Source organism: Corvus cornix, chromosome 24 (genome assembly GCF_000738735.6).
Source record: "Corvus cornix cornix isolate S_Up_H32 chromosome 24, ASM73873v5, whole genome shotgun sequence".
Taxonomy (NCBI): domain Eukaryota; kingdom Metazoa; phylum Chordata; class Aves; order Passeriformes; family Corvidae; genus Corvus; species Corvus cornix.
This window is the reverse complement of record NC_046353.1, coordinates 1,303,415-1,328,944: the sequence shown is the minus strand read 5'-3', so window position 1 is coordinate 1,328,944 and position 25,530 is coordinate 1,303,415. Positions and strand designations below refer to the sequence as shown.

The 25,530-nt window shown below is 50.1% G+C and overlaps 1 protein-coding gene across 16 annotated transcripts in view; it reads left to right on the top strand.

The window, feature by feature from the left end:
• Positions 1-25,530, top strand: part of NCAM1 (neural cell adhesion molecule 1) — an 86,079-nt gene that overhangs the window by 40,653 nt on the left and 19,896 nt on the right. For 3 of the 16 annotated variants that reach the window (XM_039564994.1, XM_039565001.1, XM_039565003.1), the window contains exons 2-14: positions 1,598-1,672; positions 1,835-2,053; positions 2,718-2,861; positions 3,559-3,696; positions 4,100-4,217; positions 4,902-5,071; positions 5,883-6,025; positions 13,920-14,070; positions 15,112-15,296; positions 15,616-15,712; positions 16,348-16,518; positions 17,164-17,295; positions 24,818-24,820. In XM_039564994.1, coding sequence (XP_039420928.1) covers positions 1,598-1,672; positions 1,835-2,053; positions 2,718-2,861; positions 3,559-3,696; positions 4,100-4,217; positions 4,902-5,071; positions 5,883-6,025; positions 13,920-14,070; positions 15,112-15,296; positions 15,616-15,712; positions 16,348-16,518; positions 17,164-17,295; positions 24,818-24,820 — 1,746 coding nt within the window. Of the gene's footprint in view, positions 1-1,597; positions 1,673-1,834; positions 2,054-2,717; positions 2,862-3,558; positions 3,697-4,099; positions 4,218-4,901; positions 5,072-5,882; positions 6,026-10,089; positions 10,120-13,919; positions 14,071-15,111; positions 15,297-15,615; positions 15,713-16,347; positions 16,519-17,163; positions 17,296-18,287; positions 18,303-19,595; positions 19,647-24,817; positions 24,821-25,530 lie in introns of all 16 variants that reach the window. The other 13 variants (XM_039564993.1, XM_039565000.1, XM_039564998.1 and 10 more) reach the window with 7 other exon arrangements.

The window sequence follows — 25,530 nt, the reverse complement described above, 5'->3', positions numbered from 1 at the left end:
CCCAGCGTTTCAATGCACAGAAGGAGCTGAGGCCTTGGAAATAAATACAGGAAAATCTGCGAGCTGGCTGTTGCTGCCTGGGCTCTGATCTCCAGTTGGCCCTTCTGGCTGTATTTGCAGTGAGATATTCCCTGGCTGTGTGATTTCCTCCTGTTCTGTGCAGCTGATGTGGCACAGACAGGCCTAAAAAAAGATGTAAGGTAGAGCCCAGATGCTGAATTCGGGGTGATGGAGAGTTCAGTGCTTTCCACAGAGCCTTTCTTCTCCATTCTGGCTGGAACAGAAATCACCTGAGGATGGAATGAAAGGCATTAACAACCCCAGCCTGTGCCACTGCCTTCGCAGCAGGCAGCAAACTCTCCTGAGTGCAGGAGAGAGCCAGGGCTGCATTTACAGAGTGGAGTGTGGGGGAAAAACGGGGATGAATTTCTGTTAGATCTCAATTAGCTCCGAGCCATTTCAGCAGCACCCCAGAGCTGAGCAGCAAGCAGCCTGCTGGCTGCTCTAAAAGCCCTTCCCTGGGCTGGTTTTCCAAGCTCCTTCCCGTTACTCAGGAGGTCCAGGGGTACTTTAATGTCCTTTTCTGAAATCCCTGCAGGACGTGCAGCCCTCCATGTGACCGTGGCCCAAACTGGAGCACTCAGCTCCTAAGCTCTGTTTCAGATTGAGTCTTGGCTGGGTTCTTGGTGTTTGGGGCTGTATCCCAGTGTTTTGGGCTGGAATACCAGCATTTATCAGTACAACCTGCTGAACTCCAGAGAGGGAAACCAGAAAAGTGCAGGGACCTTGTGCTGGGATTATCCTGGCTCCGATTATTGCTTCCAGTTTCTTTCTGGAGGGAAATGCTGTGTCAGGGTGGCTGTTGGCTAAAGAATGTGCTCAGAAAATCCTGATATTCCTGCCCTTTCCTAATGAGGGCAGGCAGTGCTCCTTCAGCTGTGGGAGCTCCATACTTAGTGCCTATCCCCCAATCCATGTGTTTCCCCAGCACTTTAAGGAATGCTGCCATTGGCACACACAGCCAGGTTTTCATTCCTGAAGCAGTGCATGTTTCTTAAAACCCCAGGTGTGCTTGGCAGCTGAAATAATGCCTCTGTGGTCTGGAGGTAAAATTAGCTGCTGTGGGAGAGAGATTTGCAGATTTTCATGCACTACATGAAAACACAGAGGGTGTTTTCCAAAGAAAACCTATTTTGGCATCCTCAAATTCAACTTGACCCGGGCTTGTTAGGCCACAGATCTGCCTGGAATTAAGCTATAGCTGGAGGAGAGCCAGAATCCAATTACATTTTCTGCCTAATGGGTCATAATTTATGCAGCGAAGAAGGAGGCAGGGATGTTGCTGGGGGAAAAGGGCACTGGGCCTGCGTGGATGTGCACTGGGAAGGGCTGATGGTAAATGGGAATGGGGAGGGCAGGGGTGCTGTTCTTCCTCCCGTGTTTCAAACCTTCCTCTCTTGTTTCAAACCAGCAATTCAGATCAGAAAATAGGCATCATACTGGACTGTAATAAAGGATCTGTGGGGATTTTAAGGTTGGCAAAGCTTTTTTGCTGGAGATCACTGCTCCTGTCTAACTGTGCTCATTCCCTTCCCAGCCTCTCTCCAAGTGGACATTGTTCCAAGCCAGGGGGAGATCAGCGTTGGAGAATCCAAGTTCTTCTTATGTCAAGGTGTGTGGTGGCTGAGGGCACCTGGATTTAATGAGTTAAAAATGAAAGTACACCGGGCTGTGATGGTGTTTGCCGCCTGGGGTGGGTTAGAGCCCTTCAGCAGCGGGGTTTGTGAGCAGTGCAGAGCTGGGCTGGCTCATTGTGCTCTTTTCTCACCCCCAGTGGCAGGGGAGGCCAAGTTCAAGGACATCTCGTGGTTCTCCCCGAACGGGGAGAGGCTGACCCCGAACCAGCAGCGCATCTCGGTGGTGCGCAACGATGACTTCTCCTCCACCCTCACCATCTACAACGCCAACATCGACGACGCCGGCATCTACAAGTGTGTGGTCAGCAGCCTGGAGGAGGGCGACTCCGAGGCCACCGTCAACGTCAAGATTTTCCGTAAGGCAGCGCCTCCCAGGCTTTTTTCTTGCACGTTTATGAAGCAGCATTAGGGAGGAAACTGTTTCACCTTCCTAGGAAAAGGTTTGAAGGGGAAGGAGGGAGGGTGGAGGGAAAGGGGTGTTAAGAAGATGCAGCCTTCTCCTTTCTTGGTGTGGAGGGGTAAGTGGGAGTCAGGATGAGTGGGATGGTCAGGGCTTCTCCAGCACCTCCACGGCTTAAATCCTTCTGAAAGACAGCAGAGCAAGGGCTGGAAGGAGAGGGTTCTGGTGCTTCTGGCAGGAGAAACAGAGAGAGGAGCTGTTGTGGGTGACAGACACCTCTAGTGTGGAGTAGAGTCGCCCACGCATTCAGAGGGTTTGTAATGAGCCCTCAGCTTGTCCAGCAGAGCCCTGGGAGCAGCTCCTCCCTCCCTGCAGGGAGGCCGAGCAGTGCCAAGCTCACATTTTGCAGTGGGGGTTATTCAGAGTGGTGATCTGTGGGCACAGGCCTGGAAATGGGGGTGCTGTGGGCAGTGCACTCACTCAGACCTTTATCCTCCCCTGGGAACAAGGAGATTTCTGGGGGTTTGGGGGTTTCTGTGCTTCCCTCAGGCTGGAGGCAGGAGCACAGCTCCAGGTGTGCTGAGAAAGCTGCAGTGACCCTCTCCTTCCCTTGCTTCCAGAAAAGCTGATGTTCAAGAACGCTCCCACCCCTCAGGAATTCAAGGAAGGGGACGATGCTGTGATTGTGTGTGACGTGGTCAGCTCACTGCCCCCCACCATCATCTGGAAGCACAAAGGCAGGGATGTCATCCTAAAAAAGGATGGTAAGGTCTTGGTTCTTGTCCGTTCCAGGGTCAAACGTCTCCCATCTCCCATCAGGGCTCACACGCAAAATGCTGGTGGTCACAAGGGACAGGAGAAGCAGTTTGTGCCTGACACGAGGCCATGGGATGTGAATTTAATTCTTCCAGGTGCTGTGGTTTGGCAATGGCAGGGCAGTCATGTTCCCACAGAAATGGCCATCAGGCTTTGGCACTGGAATCAGCCAGGGAATGCTGGAAAAGAACCAAAATAGATCAAAGAAGTGCCATCAGACAGAAAAGCTGAATGTTGTGACACCCTTCAGCTTTCCTGAGGAAAAGGGGCTGAAAGCTCCTTGCAAGAACTTTTCCCTCTCTTCCCAAGGGAGGCCCTGACTGCAGCTGAGCAGGTTCCCCACCCCTGGCACACAGGTAGTGAGGTTGGAGCTCTTGGGCAGGAGGGCTAAGTCCCAAACTGCTCATTGCCAGATGTAAACGTGTCTGTGTGAACATTTATCTGTTCATCTCTCAGAGCACTCCCACTGCACAGCACCAGAGCAGTTGGCTGCTCTGCACAGATGTTTCTTCCTTGGCAGAAGCAGCTCCAGCTACAGCAGCATCTCCAGTTAATGGTGGGGAGAGAGATTTTATTCCACCAAGCCCAGAAGGGGCGAAGAGAGGAGAACCTGGAGTGAGCTTCCTTTCCTTTTGTCTTTTGCAGTGCGGTTCATCGTCCTGTCCAACAACTACCTGCAGATCCGGGGCATCAAGAAGACAGATGAGGGCACCTACAGGTGTGAGGGGAGGATCCTGGCCCGTGGGGAGATCAACTTCAAAGACATCCAGGTCATCGTGAATGGTGAGGGGCTCAGGGCTCAGAGCAGGGGCTGCAGCCTCAGATTCACAGCATCCTCCTCCTCTGCTGTGTCCAATAAAAATGTCCATGGAATCCAGTGAGTGTTTACCAGGAAAATTCAGGTGTTTACAGGAAAAAAACATGTCAAGAAACCTGAAGCTTAAGAGTGAGGAACTGAGCTTGGTGGCACTCACGAGGGGTTTTGGCCACCACACTGAGGTTTTTTGACCTTTCTCCCCTGTGCTGATGGTTTTGGAGAGCTCGTGCCTCAAACCCATGGATCAAAGCCTGCAGGTGGTGGTGACAGGGTTTGGGTGACTGGTGGCTTCAGAGATGGACAGGGAGCCTCCCTCTCGCTCACACCTTCTGTCCCTTCCAACTCAGCCCTGGCTTTCCTCTCTTGCAGTCCCTCCCTCCGTGCGTGCCAGGCAGAGCACCATGAATGCCACTGCCAACCTCAGCCAGTCTGTCACCCTGGCCTGTGATGCCGACGGCTTTCCTGAGCCCACCGTGACGTGGACAAAGTAAGAAGCTGTGTGCAGTGTCCTGCTGGGGTGTGGATGATTCCCCAGGCCTGGAAAGCTGGGCTGGAGGGCAGGGAATGTTCTAACTGGGATATGAGTTGATTTTTCTCACAAGAATGGCCTCATGATGGGCTGAAGTCACCTTCTGCTGTGGGTTAGGCAGGGAGCACAGAGCCCACCCAGGGGGGTGGGGTGGGGAGGAGAATCAGAGGGTAGAAATCCTGGTGGTTGAGGTAAAAACAGTTTAATAAAGCAGAGCAAAACAAGGAATTCCTTCAGTGCTCCCCATCCTTCAGCCAGGTCAGCTGTGTCCCCTCCCAGCTTCCTGCGTTTCCCTGTCAGGCAGTGACTCACACTGCAGGGACACTGTTCTTGGAGTTCCATAGCCTTTGGTGCAGGTTATGAGCACAAATTGATGTGGAAAAGCTGATGGCAGCTTGGAATGGTGCCTCGGTATGCAAGAAGCCACCCTCGGTGGGGTTACAGCTCTGTGGTGTGTCAGGGGCTGAGGGGTTCAGCTGCCAGGAGCCCTGAGGCAGGAGGAGTTGGGAACAGGCCACAAGCTGAGCTCTGGAGCCCGTGGGGAAGGGAGAAGGTGCTGGTCCCTCTCAGCACGAGGAGCTGCAGTGCAATAATTGTGTGAACGAGCCTAAGCCAGCCTTGGACTGCTTCTGTGCCCCCCAGGGATGGAGAGCCCGTGGAGGAGGTGGAGGATGAGGACAAATACAGCTTCAACTACGATGGCTCCGAGCTGGTCATCCAGAAGGTGGACAAGAGCGACGAGGCCGAGTACATCTGCATCGCTGAGAACAAGGCTGGCGAGGCCGACGCCACCATCCACCTCAAAGTCTTTGGTAAACAGGCCCTGAGCACCCCCAGCAGCCCAGCGCTGGTCACACCAGTGTGAGCTGGGAGTAACCTGCTGATCCCAGTTAACGCCTGCTGGGGCTGATCCCAGTTAACGCCTGCTGGGGCTGATCCCGAGCTGCTGCTCTGCCTGTGCACCTCTGCCACCGTGTGTGTGTGCGTGGGAAACTCAGCCCAGCTCCTCTCTGCTTCCCTCTGCTCAAACACGGGCAGGGCTGCTGGGATCAGACTCCCAGGCTGCTGGAAATACCTTCCAGGCTGAATCCTGATCCACCAAAGCTGCTGTTAAAAGGGCTTTAGCACTTGAGTGGGGCTTGCTACAACCTGGACAGGGAGGTGAGGTTCACCCCACCACTGTGTGAGTGACCTCAGGCTTGTAGCACTGAATCAGCAGCTTTCCTGCATCCCAGGAATCTGGAAGTGTTAAGGAATATGGAATTCTCCCTGCCTTGCGTGCAGCCACCGGACAAAGCTGCTTAGCAAGAGGCTAATTTGGGGCAGGGAAAGTGGGCAGGGAGGTGGAAGAGTGAGCTGGTAATCCTGAGGGCTGAGCATTTGTACACTCTTAAATGGGTCCTCTCTTAGGAGCCTCAGCTGTGAGAATGAGCAGAAGAGGTTTGTTAGGTGTTTTACTTCTGCAAGGAGGTGCCCTCTTTAATGTCACTCTGCTCCTTCCCCAGCTGCAGTGAACTTGTCCCAGTTCTCCCCAGTGCTGCTTGTTTCAAACTCTGCTGGTGACAGACCAGCTTCATCCTGAGCCCCACCTGAGCGAAGGTTCCTTTTTCTTCTCCTCCTCAGCCAAACCCAAAATCACCTACGTGGAGAACAAGACAGCCATGGAGCTGGAGGATCAGATCACGCTGACCTGCGAGGCGTCAGGGGACCCCATCCCCTCCATCACCTGGAGAACCTCCACGCGGAACATCAGCAACGAGGAGAAGGTACAACCCTTCCCAAAGCCCTGTGGGGTTGGTGGGCTCAGCACAGCTCGTCCCTGCCTGTCCCTGGCCTGGAATTGCATGCGGATGCACGTGGAGATGCTGCTGCTCCCCCTGCCCGGGGAGCAGGTGCAGGGCCAAGGGTCACAGCACGCCCGGAGCAGTGCCACGCGTGGCCTCCCGTGAGGAGCCACCTCGGCTTACAGCAGCTGGGGAGATGCTTTGTAATGCCTGCTGTATCACTCAGGGGTGGATTAAATTGAGGAGACCCTAAACCCTCTTCAGAGGAGTTCCTACAGTTGCAGGAGGCTTCTGGGAGGTGGGAATGAGCACCCTGATGCCAGAGCTGCCCGCGCTGTGCAGGTGGCAGGTGAGGGCTGCTCCCTCTGCAGGATGCAGAGGACCGAAATGAGCCTGTTCGTTCCTCCTCCCTGCTGTCCTCTGACACTGCACATCCCTGAAGCACAAAAGCCTGGCTGCCTTTTGTGCTCACCTGTTCTGTTGATCCCATCAATACCATTTTGTTCTTAAAAGGCAAAAATAATTAGCAGTTTTTTCTTCATAAAAAAGAGTGCTCGTGTTGTTGATGGTGACAGCTCCTTTGATTAGATGAGGTTAGGACGTGCTGCTGTACTGGAGACGTTTCATAAGTGACCAGGAGGCAGAATTTGGAGCCAGAGAATGCCTAGACAGAAGTGGGAATGAGGAGTTGGTGCTAATTAATAATCTCCTAATAACAGGATGCTTCAGGGCTCAGCTGCCTTGGCCATGCCAGAGGTTCTGGCTCAGTGTGGAGGCAGCAGGTGACACTCTGAAAGTCTTGGAGCAACAGAGGTGTCCACTGTCACTTGTCCCCACAGCTGCTGTCCTGCACTGCAGCTCCTAAATGAGCTTTTTTAATTGCCCCCATGACGTCAGCCCCTCCCCACGTTGATCATGTGTAACTTTATTAATCAGGGTGCCAAAGTTTTCCAGCTTCAGTTCTTTCTTAGCATCTTTTGGATCCCAGGGCTGCTGTGAATCCCTGCAATGTTCAGGGAGAGGTTTCCAGTGCCTGCAGAAGCTGCAGCCTGACTGGGGGCTGTTTGGGCAGGATTTGAGGTTATTTATTCGTGGGTTTGTGTCTGTTAGGAGAGCCCTGGGAGGTGCCAAGGGCTCCAGTGCTGCTGGCTCTGGAGTTTGGATCACAGCCACAGACAGAGCTTGGTCAGGGAGGAGAATGTAAAAACAAAACCAAGTGGTAGAAGAGCCCCCCCTCTGCAGCCCAGTTAAACCATGGAGATCTCAGTGGCAAAACTGCTAACTAATTTTTGCTGATTTTTGAGACTCATACATCCTGCTCGATGCTCTCAGGGTGGTGATCAATAGTAAGGGAAATGTTCATACTCTGAAACTTTCAGATGGGGGAGAGGGCAAGGTTTGAGGTACTGCCATGTGTCCATGTGCTGGTTCAAACCTTCAGGGCAAACATTATTTTATCACGTCCCATGCACTTTCTAGGCTGGATTATTCTCTGTGTGTGTGTGTGTGTGCACTTTATTTTGGTTTGTCTTGTACTTTTCCCATTCTCTATCTTGTGCTCTAAGTTGAGGTGAATGTTTCAGATGTCCAGCAAATCCTTAGGTCAGAATAGCTATATAAATATTCTATAGAAAATTCTATTAGAATATTTAATTCCATTAAATAGTCTGTTACAAAGGCATATATTCAGTTTATTCTCCACTTTCTTTCTCTGGGACAGCACAAGGAAATGAATGGTCTTTGATGCAGGATAAACAATGCTATTTTAAGAATTACCAAGCCCTATTTTTGCATATTTCTGTTATCCAGGTACTTGGATGCTTCTCTCTTGCCTCATGTTTGCTCTTGTAGTCATCCTTCAGTGTAGATTTTTAGAGGGGTAGAGATGCCTTAACTCCCATGAACGTTCTGGAAAACCTACCCAAACCCCCCCACAAAAGCAAGGTTTAGTTCAGCCATGTCTCCCAGCAGAGTTTGGGATGTCCCAGTCTCTGAGTGCTCTGCCACCCTTCCATGGAGCAGTTGTGGGGACATTCCTGGGTTTGTCACCCAGCAGTGGAGCTCAGCCTGTGGGGATGGGAGGGAAACGCTCTGCAGGTCCTTGGTCCTTTATCCAGAGCTGGATCTCGCTGGGAGCTGCTCTCCCAGCCTCGTCACCATTCTCTGGAGGGCAGAAAATAAAGGGAACATCTTCTCACCAAAGGAGTCAAAGAACAGAGGAAGGGTTCAGCTCTGATTTCTCCCTCCTGCATCCCAAACACAGTTTAACCTGTGTGCTGTCCCTGGGCCTTTCCCCCAGGGCTGCCCCACAAGGCTCCCTGTTCCTCAAGCAGGAGAATGCAGATTTCTGGATGGATCTGAATTGCTTGGATGAATTACAGGTGTCTGTCTCCCCTCTGACAGGAGAATCCCATCACTGCATTGTGCTGTCCTAGAAACAGCCCAGTCCACCCTTCCTCTCATTTTCTGGGTTGCTGTTGCTGCCCAGCAGCCTCTCTCAGCTCTGTGTCGTTGGCAGCTAAAGCAAATGGATGAGTTTTTAATAATTTAGGAATCTGAAGGTGCACGAGGCTTTGGATTCCCCCCTCATTCCCTGCGTGGTGCTGGGTAGAGCTGGTCTGTCTTGGTGAGGAAGAGTTAGTGTGGAATTCTCTGGGATGGGGAGTGTGGCTCTGCCTCTTTCCCCACACCCCTGGGGGCCATTGCAAAGAAACAGCAAACTCTGAGGATTTGGGAATGGGCTTTTTTCCTTCTTTGTCTTCCTTTGGGTTGACACCAAGGGATAAGAAGTGTCCCCCTGTGCTGACACTACAGAGAGCAGTGAGCAGGAGTGGAAGGGGACTCACAAGGCGGGTCCCTGAACATAACTGGGACTGAAAAAGGGATTATTCTGGGTTATTGGGCTGCCTGTTCAGCTTTCAAGCACCTTGTGCACAGCAGGATATACACACCTAGAAATGACCAGGTCTTGGGAGTGCCCCAACCCCTGCAGAGGTTGGTAGCTCCACCTCAGGCTTCTCATCACGACCAAACCATTTGCTTTCATCAGAGCCATTGCCACACGAGGCTGTGTGTCCCATCTGTTGGTATTTCAGTCTCACAGTGCTCACTAGAAGCCCCGTGGCAGCAATGCTCTGGTTTTGATTCTCATTCCCTGAGCCTCCATCTCCATCCCTGTCACTCGTGTGTGCTTGTGACATCCACACAATGTCACCGTGCCTCACAGCCAGTGATGCCATGCTGGCTCTCAGGATAGCAGGTGATTTTTGACTCCTGAACTGGAGGGGATCAATTGAAATAATAGAGACCAGGAGATACCTGAAATAGAAATTCTGGAGGGGGAAGATGGAGCGCAGCAGCTTGGCTCTTTGTGAAGTGCAGTGAACACGGTCCACACTGCTGGTGGCTTTCTGTGAGTGGGAAATATTTGCTTTAATGCAAGGTTTGTGCATGTTTCACTGCTGTGGGGCTGTCCCCAGCCCAGCCAGGGCCAGTGCTGCCATCCCTGACCATGGGCAGCTGGAGCTGGGGGGGTCCTGTCCCACTGTGCCAGGGCTCTGCAGCTCCAGGGCTGCTGCTCCTCCTGGCACAGCCTGCATGGAAACAGGGCTCCAAATGCATGATGAGCACATTAATCAGTGTTAATTAATCGGTGTGGGGTGGCAAACAGACCTGGAGAAAACCAGGTCTGTAGTCTGCAGTTCAGTGGCCAGAGCTACTTCCTCAGCAGCAGGTGTGTAGAAAAGGTGAGATGTGACAAAGGAAACAGTCACTGATATGTAATAAATCAGTCTTTAGGTGCCATCAGCCTTTGTTTAGACATTTAAAGACCAATTCAGAGGCTGTGAAATGGTGAATGCCAACCTAAATTGATGGGAGAGGGAAGGTGTGACCCCCCCACGCACAGGAGATGCACAGCTCGGAGCCTGCATGTGCACACAGCTCAATGTGCTGCAAACACTGGTACCTGAAAGCAACCTTTGATAAACTTTTATTGCTTTTTTTCTGTTGTTGTTGTTGTTGTGTTCTATATCTGTTCTCTCCAGGCTTCGTGGACCCGGCCCGAGAAACAAGAGGTATAAGATTACCAGACCTTTAGCAAACTTCTTAGGTTGTTGGTTTTTGGTTTCTCTTCTAAGCATTACGGATTAACAAATCTCTAGTGCAGTAACCAACTAAATGAGCATTAATCTGATCCAGTTAAATACCAATACGTAAAAGAAACAGCTTCTAGAGGTAGAAAATGCTTGGCATGTGGTGATGCATTTTTTGGATGAGCAAAGTAGCTGTGTTGGGAGTGAGGAACTCTGCTTGTCACTTAAAAATTAAAGAAAATGAGATTAAAATTAAAAGCAAATGTAAAATGCTGCTTTCACCATTTTCTTCTATGCTACCAGTGTGAATCATCCTCTCTTTCAGAGAGGGAAGAATTAGCACCAACCTGTATTTTGGGAAAGTAATTTTTCCCCAAGAAAGCCTCCTCTGCTCCAGCCAACTCACCTATTTGCTCATGGCACTCCTTCAGTTTGACCTTCTCTTTAAAGGACAACTGCATCATGTTCCATTTCCAAGTCAATGCAGAGAAACCTTTCACGAGGAGCATTTCTCCAGAAAATGCTCTGGATTGCTCAATTATTTTTATTTGTCTTTGATCTGCAAGGGTCAGCGAGGGGGGAGGTGGGATAATGCAGTGACTGGGGTTGCAAATGGGGGTTGATTTTATTTCACATTCAGTGCTGTGCTTTAATAATAATAATAACAATAATAATAATAATAATAATAATAATGCACCTGATTTGTAGCACTCTTGCTTCAAAGTGGACCAAAAGGAGAGTTCCCAAGCAAATTACAGGGGTCAGGTGGAGAACAAAATGAGCTGTCAGACCTGGGTGACTTGGATTTGTATTTTTAGGGTGAACTTTGTGGAGGCTCTGATTTTTAAAATTATTTTTAAGCCGTCTTAAATCCCAGAGACTGAACAAAGTGAAGCTGTAACTTAAGCACCACCCAGCTGCGTTTCATGTGGGGCTCAGAAGATCCTGCCCATTCTTCCTTCAGAATAATCTGTTGGATTGTGGCAGGTGGAGGCATCAGATATTCAGAGCAGTTTGCATTGAAGAATTTGGAATTTGAGTAGTTGCATCTCTCCAGGACTCACATGAATTCCTGTCATAGCTGTCCCCTTCCTGCCCCCAGTGTTTTCTCTGTGCTCTCTCTCTGCAGCTTTTGATTAATCTGAGCACTAATACTATTAAGTTTGCTGTCTCTAAATTTCTTACTGCCTCTGTATCTTAAAATACCCCAGTGAGGGGTGCAGGATATCTCTCTAAAATTGCTTTAAAGTTGCCTGGAGGCTTTTAGCAGTGGATTCCAGCAGCAGCATGGAGGTCAGGGAATGTTTGGCATTAAGTATTTCACTTTCACTAAAGGAATTTAGGGTGAGGAGGTGAAGTCAGTCCTGGCAGCATCTCTGTGCTCCCTCAGTCACAGCCCAAACCGGTGATGCCCCTCTGGTAACTGGGAGTTGGTGCAGCCTGAGGAATGGCTGCAGGTTAAATACAAATATCAAACACTGCCCTGCAAGCACAGAGCAAGGACAGACCCCTCATCTTCCTTCGGTGGAATTCCTGCCTGTGGTCAGGATTTTCAGGGGGTTTGTGAGGATGTGGGAAGGGCGTGAGGAGACAGGAGTGTGTGGAATTATTCGTGGATGTTTGTTTGGGAAAGGGCTGAAAGCTCCAGAAGGTGAAGGTCTGTCCTCTGCCCCTTCAGCCCTGAGCTGTTGAGCTCTGGGCCAGGTGTGCCCGCAGTGGCTGCACCCCAGGGCATGGCCAGAGTTTGGGGAAAAATACCTGCAGTGCCTCAGGATGAATTGCAATAATTGGCAATACAGAGAGCATCCTGCTCTGTTCTGTGCCATGGGTTACTGCCCGTGTCCCCGAGCTTGTCTCCCCGGCACAGGAAGCGTTTTGTTGGCCCAGATCCTTGGAATCAGGGAGATTTAAGTAAAGGGGTTACAGATGTCAGCATCTGGCTCACAGGTTCCTGCCTGTCCTGTCTCCAACAGCCAGAGCATCTGATGGGCTGCAGTGGGGATAGAGGAAACTTGTAGTGTGCTTTCTTGGGTAGATGTTTTTCTCCTGATCTCTCTTTTTCCTTCCTTGTCCCTTTTTGCATTAAAAAACAGAGCTTCATCTTCAGAATCAGTTGCATTGCTCATGAAATCAGCATTGACCATGATTTCCTGGCACTCCTTTGTGTTGGATCTTGAGGGAGCAGGGAGAAAGGCAGGAGAATTTGGGTGTAAAATTGCCTTTTCTAGAATTACCTGTGGTGATCCTACACCAGTGTTTTGTCCCTTATACTCTTCTGGTGAGGTGACAGAGACAAGTATTGAGAATACTCCCCCAGGTCTGGAGTCCTGGCATCCGTGGATCCGGCTGGAAGTGAGCTGGGGTTTGGAGGGAAATCACAAGTCAGACAAAAGGAGAGCAGTGCAGTCAGCCAGGGGAGTGAGATGAAAGCAGGTTTGGGTTGTGTGATACCACAGTGCTTTCATGTAAGGCTCTAGGAGATGATGCCCACAGCACCATGTGTCCATGGAATAACTGTTCCCAGCAGGAAAGGGATGGATTTTGTAGCTCATGGCATTGGCCAGGGATTGCAGCAGGGAAAAAGAGAGGAGAAAAATACCTGTGGTTGTTTATGTGTCATCAAAGATTCTATTTTTGTGCATTTGAAATTGGCCTGGTGCACATGAACTGATACTGGAACTAACAGAGGTGACAAGTGACATTTATTTGTAGAAACTTTGTCAGTCTCAGGGCCTGAGACCTTTAGCTCAGCACAGAGAGAAGTTTCAGGCCCAGAGGTCTGACACCTGAGATACCAGAGATGTTTTCTATGCACTTGGCTGTTGGAAATGCTCAGGGTTTTACTCATTCATCAGCGCTTGTCCTGTACCTTCCAAGAAAACAGATGCTCCTGGAGAGTGGCAGGATGCAGCAGCAGGCACAGCCACGAGGGTGCCAAATTTACTCCCTTGTGCTTGTGCTGCAGAATCAGAAATGAGAGGAGAGAGTTGGTGCTTCAGAGCTTCCAGGCTGAGGCAGAAGCACCAGGAGGGAGAGAGGAGTCCATGGCTTTGTGTTTTCATGGATTAAGGGAGCAGGGGGGCTTTGGTGACAAACTGGAGAGGAAAACACCCAGCCTGGGGCGGGTGGGGTGGCTGCAGTCCCCTGGCAATGCCCCTGGATTTTACATTCCTTGTCTCCCTGCCAGTGGCATCCCCACACTCTCTTGCATGTGGGAAATGGTTCTGGAATTTTCTTGAGGCAGGGTTTTCTCGCCCTTTTCACTGCACTTTCCTCTCTTCGTGTGCCACGTTCAGGTGGAAGTTCTGAGCTTCCTTTTTGCCTGATTCAGCTCTGAGCTCTGGATCTGTTCTTCCTTACCCCATTTCAGGGCCACTGAGATAAAACCAGTATTGCTGAGAGAGCAGGAAGGGCTGGATTCTCTGACTGGAAGCTCTTGGGGAGGTTTCCTTGTTTTTTTCTTTGCATGCTGGCAAAACTTTTTAACCAGAGCTGGATCTCTGCAGTTCCCATTCTGGGGAGAAGCTCGACTTTGTCCTCAGATGTGCAGTAGCAGCTGATACTTTGGTCCTTCTTTTCATGTTTTCCCCTTCTCCTGAGTGCTTTGAGCCACTGCAGTGGGCCCTGTGTGACAGGGAACTCTTGGAATTGCCTCTCGTGGTCTCACCTGGCCTCAGGTGAGGCGATCCCCCCAGTTCTGCAGGGTTGGCGTGAGGTAGAGTTCGTGCTGTCCCTTTGGGGGCTCGGGGCTCGGCCTCTGACGGCGTTCCCCTCTCGTGCAGACGCTGGACGGGCGGATCATCGTGCGCAGCCACGCGCGCGTGTCCTCGCTGACCCTCAAGGAGATCCAGTACACGGACGCGGGCGAGTACGTGTGCACCGCCAGCAACACCATCGGCCAGGACTCGCAGGCCATGTACCTGGAAGTGCAGTGTAAGCAGGCACGGCGGGCTGGGGAGGTGCACCAAGTCAGAATAACAATTTAATGGGGAAAATAAAGAAAAAAGAAAAACTAAAAGAAAACGCTGGTTCAGATTGACAGAGTCAAGATACAGCCTGACACCCTGTTAGTCAGCAGTGTGGTAGAATGGTGGCCGCAGTCCTCCTGAAGCGGTGATCCTGTAGAAAAAAGGGGCTGCTCTTCCTCAGAAGGTCCAGTGGTGGCTGTGTAGCTCCTGTCCTCTGGAAATCCAGTGGAAGGGTTGTCTCTGGTGTTCAGAGTCTCAGCTTATATCCACGATGGGATGCTTGGTTCCTCCCTCTGGGTGGAGCATCTCACACTGGGGTAATGAGTCATGAGGCCAAGTGTTGATTAGGCTCATTAACAGAAGATAGTCCGGAGGGAGTTATCTGGGAGTCATGAGGCAGGACAATGATGGGCCATGAACAGAAAGATAGTCTGGGGGCAGGAGGCAAGGAAACACTGCCCCACCTGATTTCACCAGCTCATGAGGATGGGAATAGAATACACTGCAACCCAGGACAGGAGGTTTACAGGGAGCTGGTTTATTCCCTGTCCCTTCCCTGTGTCCCAGCATATGCGTGGTGCTGGGGGTGAGGGCGTGGAAGCAACTCAGTCTGGTAAAAGGCTGTCTGAGATGTTGCAGGGTGTTTGCTCCAGCTGTCTGCAGCTGGGATGCTCTTTGCACCTCACCATGGATCTGCTGCAGTCCCATTTGGTGGGAATCAAAATTCTCCCCTAGAACAACTTTCCTGGCACAATTTCCCAGATCCATCCTGCTGCCCGCTCCTCCCACGCTGCGCAGGAGCAGCTCTGGGGCTGAGCAGGTTTTGCCCTTCAGCAAAAGACACTCCCCATCCCCCTGGAAGAGAGGACAGTTCCCATTCCTATATTAGGTTCCCTTTCCCGCATTAAGGTGGACTCCAGCCAAGGGATCCTCCTCACAGTGAGGCTGCCTGGGCTGCTTTGGGAGCTTGGCTGGCTCCAATTGCTTTCCCAAATGTGTCTTTCAGATGCCCCCAAGCTCCAGGGCCCTGTGGCCGTGTACACCTGGGAAGGAAACCAAGTGAACATCACCTGTGAGGTGTTTGCCTACCCCAGCGCTGTCATCTCCTGGTTCCGGGACGGGCAGCTCCTTCCCAGCTCCAACTACAGCAACATCAAGATCTACAACACCCCCTCAGCAAGTTACCTGGAGGTGAGGAAAGCCAGGAGGGCTCAGTGCCATCCAATAACTGATGCTGAAGGAATTAAATGTTGTCCTGTTGGTGGAAGTTTCTAGCATATAAACGCTGAGAAATATCAGGTCATAGAAGATAAAGAAAATCAGGTAACAAGAAGACACAGCCCCTCCTCACCTCTGATCTTTGCCCACAGCAGTTCTCTCCCCCATGGACAGCCCTGGGAGCACAAACACCTGGATTTTATTGTAGCTTCTCCCCAGCTAAATGCAGGGTGCCTTGGCAGAGTGGAAAAGGGTTTTGTGATCAGAGCTTGAGCCTTCCTTCCCCGCACAGGTGACCCCAGACTCGGAGAATGACTTTGGGAACTACAACTGCACTGCTGTGAACCGCATCGGGCAGGAGTCCTCCGAGTTCATCCTGGTGCAGGCAGGTGAGCCTGGAGGGCAGGGGATGTGTCAGCAGGTGGCAGAGTGGCCCTGCTTTGCTAGTTTGTGCTGCTGGGGTAGCAGGAGAGGCTGTTCATGGATCTCGTGTTGGGTTGGAGCTGCTCAGCATCTCTGTTCCCTTGTATCTCAGGGGCTCGTTCTTCTCTGTGCTCCCAGAGCGCTTTGTCAGAGCTGTGATCTTTGATTTGTGCACCCCAAATCAGCAAAATGCCCTCCTGGCAGCTGTAATGCAGGACCTGAGCCTCAGAGCTGTGCCAGCCCCTGGGAGGGGCTCCAGGGCTGCCACAGAGGCCGATTGGGAGTGGTCGAGCTCTGCCTTGCAGTGCCCTGTGGAAGGGGGCTGTGGGCACAGAGTGGCACCCAGGATGCCTTTGCTGCACTGCCCTGCTTGTTTTGTTTTGGAGAAGGGACTGGGAGTCTCCAGCCCCTTAGAGACGAGACAAAATGAAGAGCTGTGCACTAATTAACATTGTCAAAAGCTGCCTAAACACTCTCCGAGCCTCGGCCCTGCCCTTCTCCTCTGCTGTGTGCTGCCAGGGGCTGTTTGGTGTTCCCAGCTGCCACTGAAGCTCCCTTCCCAGTTCCCTGTGTCTCACTGGCTGTTGTCCCTTGTCCCCAGACACCCCCTCGTCCCCGTCCATCGGCAGAGTGGAGCCCTATTCCAGCAGTGCCCAGGTGGAGTTCGACGAGCCCGAGGCCACGGGCGGGGTGCCCATCCTCAGGTACAAGGCAGAGTGGAGGGCCCTGGGCGAGGTCGAGTGGCACTCCAGGTTCTACGATGCCAAGGAAGGTAGGAACGACGGAAAAAGCTGGTTCCTTACCCAGCTGCACTGAAAAAAAAGTGACTTTCCTTTAGGGAAAAGCCAGGGAGGGTGGAGGGTTCGGGTTGGAGGCCCCAGACAGGTTTTTAAACATTTGCTGGGAGTGACACCTGGAATTTTCAAGTGGAAATGAGAGTTGGGCTGTGCTGAGAGCTCTGTCACAGATCTCTCTGAGCAAGGTGACGAACCCTGTGCTTGGAATAAAAGTTTTCACTTGCTGCTTCCCACAGGAGGCTTTTCAACCCCCATCTGTCACCCTTTAGTCCCTCTTGGAAAATAAACCCTGCTATTCCAGCAGCAAACTTGTCTTGTTGAAGCGATCTATAGCAGTGCTCACAGCATAAAATCCATCTTGGAGTCAAATAAATCAAAAGAGTTTTGATTTGAGGAGGACTGTGGAAAGGAGAGTTCTACTCCACAGCTGGATTTTTCACCACCAACCCTGTGCAGAGCTGAAATTTTTGGTTTAGGTCCCCGCTGGAGTGATGAGATCCCAGCTAGAGTCAGGTTTATTTGTCTCTTTTCTCCCTGCATGGGGAAAACAGAGTTTGTTTCTTTCCTTCTTTGAGTCCTGAGCTTTTCTTTGCCTTTTCCCCCCCCTGTTTCTGCCCCAGCCAACGTGGAGGGGATGGTGACCATCACGGGGCTGAAGCCTGAGACCACCTATGCTGTGAGGCTGTCAGCAGTCAATGGCAAGGGCGTGGGGGAGCTCAGCCTGCCCGCCGAGTTCAAGACACAACCAGTTCGTAAGTACAGCCCAGCCCCCCTCTGCTTCTCTCTCCTGGACCTCCCCAGGGAATCTCTGCCGTGCATGGATCACACCTTTTCTCTCTCACAGACCTGGCTGCACCCTCTGTTTTCTCTGTGGTTTTGGGTTGTAGTGGATTTTGTTGATAATTAAAAAATCTTCTGTGAAGGGAGGAGGCAGAGGAATTGTTCTCTTTGCACTGGTTGGTGTTTCCAGTTCAACCTTGGTGTTGCCAAAGAGAAGGGACTGTGGAAAGGAGAATTTCAATGAGAAAAAGCAGCTGAGAAGGGTTTTGGTCACAGAGAATGTGATGGCACTGTCACAAGGCTGGTTTGTTTTGCAGATTAAGGTGTTGAGCACAGGACTGGCCTTGGGTTGTGGAAAGAGAAGGGAGGGAGGGTTTCTCTGTTCTGCACATCCTACTTTGAGATGCCCATGCAGCACTTGAGGGGATTCCATGGATTCCTCAGGCTCTTCTCTGCTCTGCCTCGGCCCTCTTCCATGTTCTGCTGTGCCCAGCACTGTCCTCCTGTTGGGGAAGGAACTAAAACCAGGGAGTTCTTCAAGGTGGGAAGGCGGAAAAGAGGAAAAAACCGAAAGAGTGGAGTGGGCAGGGGAGATGTGAGCAAAGCAGGCAGGGAGAGGTGGTTCTCCCGTGGCTCTTCTTTCCCATTGCCCCTGCATTCAGCCCTGCACCTGTCCTTCCCAGCCCTGTGTAGCTGCTCTGTAGCTCTGCCAGAATTCTCTCTCCAGACCCCCCCGCTGGACCTGGGGCTGGCACTTCCCAGCCCACCCCGAGCATGTCTGGAGCCCCCTGAGCTCCTCTTTGCCACCTTCTGCCCATCACTGCTGAGCAGGACACACTGGGATTGGGATTTTCCAGCTCCATATTCTCTGTCTCCTCACATCCTCTACGTTTATTTTTTGTGTGTGTGTCTATCTCTTTTTATTTTGTTTTTGGTCTGTGTCCCATCCGTGGATAAACTGCAGGCATCCCTCACCCACGTAAGTGCTCTCTGCATTTCTTTCACTCTCTCTTTGTGTTTTTAGAGTGTTCCTCTAACACCCAGAACTTTTAGCTTTTAATTTAGTGCCTTTTTCCCCTCAGGGGCTTTAGGATTGCAGTAACTGGTAGTGTCCATTTCCTAACAACACTGACTCTGGAGTAGTCACTGTGCTGTGTTTTAGAACAGAATTAGGGTTAACTCTTTGTCTGTGCTCTAAAGCATGCAACTGAAATATTTAATGTAGTGATTATCTAATAATAATAATAATAATAATAATAAAAATAATTATAGTTAGCTTGTTGACTACAGAGTGGAGTAGTGGAAGGCTTCATATTTATGAGTCCATTAAAAATTGTTCAATTTTAATGATATTGAGATAATTCAGGGAAATCAATTCAGCTAAATTGCAGATCTGGTTTAGACCAGAGCCAGACAAAAACTTCAAAATTTTGAATATCTCCACAATTTTGAATGCACAAAATGGAAGAAAAAAATTCAAATTTTTTTCCTCTTCTCACTAATAATTTTTACCACTGGCCAGTCTTCCAGCACTTGTGTAGATTGAGTAATTAAATAAATAAATCTCATACTACATTTAAAAAAACCCCACATGTTCCCCCCTCCCCAGTGCAGAATGAGTCAGAAATGTGATGGATCTGTGTAACTGGGAGTGAAACACTGGGATGGCTCCAGAGCCTTGTGCCTTTCCAATCAGAGCTGATCAGTGGAGCTAAAGAAACCTCTTCATCCCACTGAGCATTATTCCATTTATCAATGCATCCTTGTGGGGAGCTACTGCTATTCCCAGGATTACAAGGACAAGCTCGAAGGAGCTGCTGTCACATTCTTTGAGATTCCTGAAGTAAAAAACAGGAGAGGTTTCTTTGTATTTTTATTTTTAACCCCAATTTTGAATCATGCCTGTGCCATTCCCCCTTAAAAGATTGCACTGGACAAAAGCTTGGATTTAGTGGAGCAGGAAGGGGAAGGATGGATGGACAGATGGACAGGCAGGATTGCAAATTGCAGCAGTTAGGGAGGCACCTGGGAGGCATTTCCAGAATATTTGTGCAGCCTGAAATTGTTTGGAGCCTGTTAATTCCAGGAGAAATAATTCCTTGAGGCTGATCGTGGTCAGGGTTAGAGGCTGAGGGTTGGGGCCCTTCTGAATTGGAGATAACCAACAGCCCCCCAGGGAGGGCAGGGCTGGGGATCCACATCAGTGCTGCAGGAAGAGGGGAAAAATCCAGTTGAGAAGAGAGGAAAAAGAACATGAAAAGCTCTGTTTCAGCCCCACCGCCAGACCTGTCTGCCCAGCCTCATGGCCCTCACCTGGGGACAGGTAGGTGGTTTTGCAGAACATTCCATCACTTTTGTACTGGAGTCTTTCGCTTTTTTTTTTAATTTTCATGTGGCAATGGGCTGTCAAGCACTCTGTGCTCCCCAGCTGCAGGGTAAGTTCCAGTTCTTCCTCCTTTAACCCATTTTTCATTTACAAATCCATCCTGCTCTTCCAAGCTTTGCAGCTGGGATCATCCTGGGCACTGTGTCCTCCAGTTCTCTCTCTGCTCCTTCCCAGAGCCCATCTCGGATCCTGACTGAGGAAATGCCCTTTTTTTTCCATCTCTGCTGGAATTCCAGTCGCCTGTTTGTGGGCAGAGTCAAAAGCAGGAAGAATTTGTGTCCCCCCCAAGTGTGATTTGAAGGTCACAAAGATGTTTCAGGAATTTTACAGCTCAGATTAACCAAAGCCACTCGTTTTCCTTGCCCTATTATTTCAACTTTCAGTCTGAATGTAAAACCTGACACAGTTTTTAATGCCTGCTGGGATAAGTCTGAAGTCATTTTGATTTATTTAATTTCCCTCAATAAGTAAAAGCAGTTTCTGTCTATCTTAGAGGGCCTCTCCATGAGGTAATTAGTGATAATTATGTATTAGCCTGGCACAGATGAAAATTCTGGGGGTTGAGAGAACATCTGAGTTGACCTGGCTTTCTATTTTCATTTTAACAATTTGCTGCTTTTCTTAGTTTCGTCTTCCTTACGACTCTGAAGCCAAACAAAGGCCTGGGGAGCAGGGGGAGTTTTTGGCCCTGAGCATGTGTGTGCTGTGTGTGGGGCTGGTACAGAAACATCTTCGTGTACAAACCCCCAAGCCTGCAAACCAACACTAAAATCACCTCCACATTCCACATCTTCTCATTTCCTGGGTTTTGGCAGCATTTTGCAGGATTCCCCTCCCTTTGCTCACCTTATTTCTCTTTCTTTAGCCAGTGCTGCTGCCCCCACCTCCCGTGCAGCAGAGAGTGAGTATGGCAGGAGGGGTTTGCTCCTGTGTGCTCTGCATGATTTCTTCACTGAGTGTGGTGCACTTCTAACACCCCTGGCTGTTTTCCTGCTTCCCTGGAGGTTTTTCCTCCCAGATCTCTCTCCCTGGGGCTGCTCTGCAGCTTCCCATGGTCTGGTTTACCCTCCTCGTGTCCCCACAGTTCTCTGCCTGTTGGAGGCACAGCAGTGAGGATTCTTTTGGTTTTAAAGGTTTTGTGGGCACTAACAGAGAAATCCCTCCCAGCTCCTGTCCCTCCTGCTGGGTTCTTCCCAGGACGTGTGGAACCAAAGACATTCCTTGTCCTTGTGCCCTGGAGATCCTGGTGTCAGTGCTTGCACAGTCTGTGCTCTGGGGAGTGCAGGCTTCTCTCCAAACTCATTTATTTCCTGAGGTGCTCACACCTTAAGGGTTCTTTGACCAATTTTCCTCCTCTCTCTTTGTTCCCTGGGTGTCCTGCAGGGAGGAGGGGGGTCCTCAGGAATTGCTCCTGGAGGCATCCCAAATAGTCCATTAATGGGCTGGTTGGGGCCAAAAGGGGGGGTAAAACTGGGGATTTGGAGCTTCAGAACGCTTCAGGATGAGGAAAGCCTCAGGGCAGGCTGCCTTCCCTGTCCCCTGGAGGGCCCTGGGGCTGCCAGCACCCCCGTCCCTGACTTGGCAAACAGCAGCAGGGCAGGATTTCTGCAGCCTCTGTGGGTGACACCCGCCCGCCACGCGGCCTCGGTGTCACCCTCACCTCCCTCCTCATTAAACCTCCTCTCTTCCCCTCCTGTCACCCCTGGCCCTGCCTCTCCCCCTGATTCCCGTGGAGTGCCTCACCTTGACTGTGTCCTGTCCATCCTTCCTGTTTCCATAGCAACCCAGCCTCCCGCCGCATCCCAGAGCTCAGCGGCACCGAGTGAGTAGCTGGGGACTGCTCCCCTTGCTCTGGAGTGCTGCCTGTGCTGCTGGAGCCCCGGATCCAGGGAATTCCAGGGCTCTGTGGCATTGTTTGGTGTCTGTTAGCAGCAGTTTGCTGTGTGAGCATGTTGAGAGCCCAGCATGGTGCCACTCTTGCCCCTCCGCCCCTCATTCCGCCGAGCACGGGCTGAAAAATGGGAATAAGAGATTGAGAAGAAGCACAGAGAGGGAGAGAAAGAGGGGAAAAAAACCCCCACAGATTATCATTTCCAAAACGAATGTTTTCCTTTCCTGTTTCCCATTTTAGTGATAAAGCTGCCTTTGCAAAAGGGATGTGGATGAAATAATTTCCTTGCTGCCCTGCCTCGCTCTGTTTGCTTTGAATATAGGGAGATACAGTTGGTATTAAAATTAGGGATATTGGAGGCTGGAAGAAGATGCAAATGAGGAGGTAGAATATCCTGCAGGAGAGATCCCAGCTTAGCCCCAGTGCCCTGCTTGCCTTAAAAGAGGTCTCAGACCTCCCAAGGAATCCCAGGCTGAGGTGGGAACTGGATTCAGACTCACTCGTTGGTTGGGTGGTCAAGGAAGAAGAAGAAAAACATCTAAGGAAGATCTGAGTTTACCTGGTGCATGTGTGTGTTTGGAATTTGCAATAATAAAGAGTGTGTTTGTGGGAATCAGAGGTCACTGAGGTATTTACCTAAGGGGGTTAGAAATGGTTCATTGCTTCTGAATGGAAAACACTAAAAGCATGAAGTGTGGGATGATTCTGGGGGTTGGGATGGAGGGAGAGGAGAGTATGGCCAGTCACAGGAATTTATAATTAATTATAATTAATGCTGCATTTATGACTGGCACGTTTCATGGTCTTACATGTGGCTTTACATGTCCTGTGTCTGCTAGTGCCCACAGCCAGCGTGTTCCTTGTGCAGCAATTTTTATTTATAAAGTGCCAAACCCCAATCCCTGACACACTCAGGTGCTGAAGAGACCTTTTAATTCCTGTCGGACTTGGAGGATGGGCTGGAGAGGACAAAGGGCAGGGGCTGCTAATCATTCTTTACTCCTTAGAAGGCAGAGACTCCTCCTGGCTGTTTATGTGTGGGCTGGAGACAGCTTCCCTTGGAGGGAAAACGTTGGGTTCATGTTTTACAGAACATTTTGTTCCTTAAAAAAAAAAAAAAAATCTTTGCCCAGAAAAGATCCTAAGAGCTAATTACTGATAAACATTTTCCACAGTTTTTTGCTGTGGGGGCTGTGTGGGGAGGAGGAGGAGGGGTGTTGGCTTTTTGAGGGTGAAAGTTTCTCTTTTCACCTGCACTGAAGTTCAGGCTCTGCTCTGAGCAGGAGCAGGGCTGTTATTTGTGTATTCACTGCATTTATGCAGACAGTGCCCACATTGGTATGCTGGGTTGTGCTGCAGCCTGTGAAAATGTGAAATTCAACAGCAGAGGAAGGGCACTGGCATGGGGCAGCTGCTCCTCTGGCTCTGCATCATTTAATTACTGCTGCTGCTGTGAGTGATCTGTGCTCTCCCCTTGCCTCACCTCGGGAGTTCAGTGAATGAAACCAGGAGCAATTAGGAAATGAGAGCTGCTCTGTGGCACCAGAGGCAGGGACAGAAACCTAATGAGGCTGCAGAGTTTTCTTCACTGCATTATTGGGGCTCGGGCTTGGTGGGATCAGTGGCGTGTGGGAGATGTCTGTAGGCACGGAGGAGGTTTGGGAATGTGGCTGCTTGGATTTAACCCTCTGAGGTTGCTCCAGTAAATAGTTCTGTACCAGTTTTGATGTTTTCCTTGCAGCTCTCTCCACTCTGGGATCTGTTTTGCCTTGCAATGGTTGAGCTCACTTGAAAACGGGGATTTTTTTTCAGGTTGGACGGGGCTTGGAGCAACCTGGGATAGTGGAAAGTGCCCCTGCCCAGGACTGGATAATCTTTAAGGTTCTTTCCAATCCAAGCCATTTTATTCTATTTATGCTGCAAATTCTGCCCTTGGTCTTTACCTAAAGCTTCCTCTCATGAGTTCAGGCAGCCTCTCTTGTCTGTTTTGAAATCTCAGGTTACGCTGAGCTTACTGGGGTTTGGGAGATGTTTCTTCCAGACCAGAAGACACTGATTTTCCTTGCAGGCAATCTCACAGTAACTCTTAAACCTCCCTCCTTCACAGTGCCCAGAGTTCTGTGAGCCTGTGTTCAAAGAGAATGGATTGAGAGCTTGGCTGTAACAAATGGATTTTACATTCTGTGCCATCAGTTTTTTCCCCGCTAATGGTCTGTCCTTAATCTTGTCAGAGACAAGCACCCAAAAGATTAAGGGTTTAATTCTCTATACATCAAATTAACAGGGAACTACCAGAGCACTGTGGAGTAGCCTCATTAGGATGAGACAGAGGCACGAGCATGAGAAATGCGAGTTATGAAGTGATTTGGGAAGGGGAGCAGAGCTTGGGCTCAGTGCTCTGCTCCGAGCTGGCAGCTGATTTTTCCTCATTCCCTGCCACTCTCCCTGCACTCCTCCATCTCTCCCAGCAGCTGCTGCCTTCCTTGGGCCCTGTTGGTGATGGATTGCCCTGTCCTGGCTGGCAGAGCCCCCCTGCACACCCCAACCCCTCGGTGTCACTGCTGGGTGGCCCCCACTGACCCCAGTCCAGCCGCAGCTCCTGGATGGAAATCTGTCCTTGGCAATGGTCACCCTCAGCAGGATTTTCTCCTTTGCAGTTGTTGTTGTTGTTGTTGTTGTTGTTTAGGAGCACATTTGTGCTGCAGAGGGAGGGCACACCAGTGTGGGGTGCCAAGGTTTGTCCTCGTTTTGGGCTGATTTTGACCCTTTTGCCTCCGCTGCCCCAGAATAACAATATTCCCTTTTTCTTCCCAGCAGTTTTGTGGATTCCTCCAGCAGTCCTGGCACACACTACAGTGATTTTAGTTCCTTTTGTTCTTTGTATGACTAAGCAGTGACGCAGCTGTGCCTAACACAAGGCTATAACTCAGTGCTTGCTGTGGTTTAATATTCTTATTTTCCAGGCGGTTTTACTGTCCCCCCCGGTGTTTCTGATATATGCTGGCTAATTTAATTTTGCTCCTATTTTTATTTACTCTGTAATTCTGTTGTGGATTTTTTTCCCTTGCCCATTGTTTACATCAGTTTTTTAATTTTTTTGTATTTTCCATGTGACCTCCTCCACTTTCCTTTCAACCAAACTCATGTGCGTGCGTATCATGTGAATTTGTCATGTGGCTTGCATGGTGCTGATGATGTCGTCCTCGCTGGTGAACAGAAGGTAAAATACTTTGTTCTGATTGGTTGCCTAGATTTTTGGGGTGAGGATTCCCCTCCGGGATCTCCAAATTCCAAAAAAAAAATTCCTTTCCCACCGAGCCTTTTTGGAGGAGTTGCTCGTCACTGTCTGCATGGGAAGAACTCGACTTCAGGCTGCTGCACTGAGCTGGAAAAAACTTGCAGGGAAAACAGAAGAAAAACCCCAAAAAATCACTTGGCTCAGTCATTTGCTTCTGCATTCTCAGAGTCCTGCAAGGAACTGTCCTAGGATGGTGCTAAAAAACCTCTGGAATGAACACCAAAGGCCAAAATCCTTTTGCCTCTCAGGGTACCAACCGCAGACTCGAATTTGACGGGAGGTTAGGGCTCAGATCCTGGGAGCACCCTCTCTCCTGTTGCTTTAGCAGCATTTTGACCCTATAAAACACACATTTACAGAGGGATATGTGCACACATCCACACTGTACATGTTTAATAGCCTTCCAAAATAATCCTGAATTCCTTATGAAATCTGGTTATTGGGAAGCGTGTCACAATTTGATTTAAGAAATAATCTTCTTTTTATTGTGAGTGAAACTTAAGCATAGCTAGGATGAGAGCTGTATTATAAAATACTCTATATAACATGCTATTATAAAATACCCTATATAAAATGCTACATACAAATACTGTAGAATAGCACACACAGAGTTCCTGCTGGGAGCCAGAGCT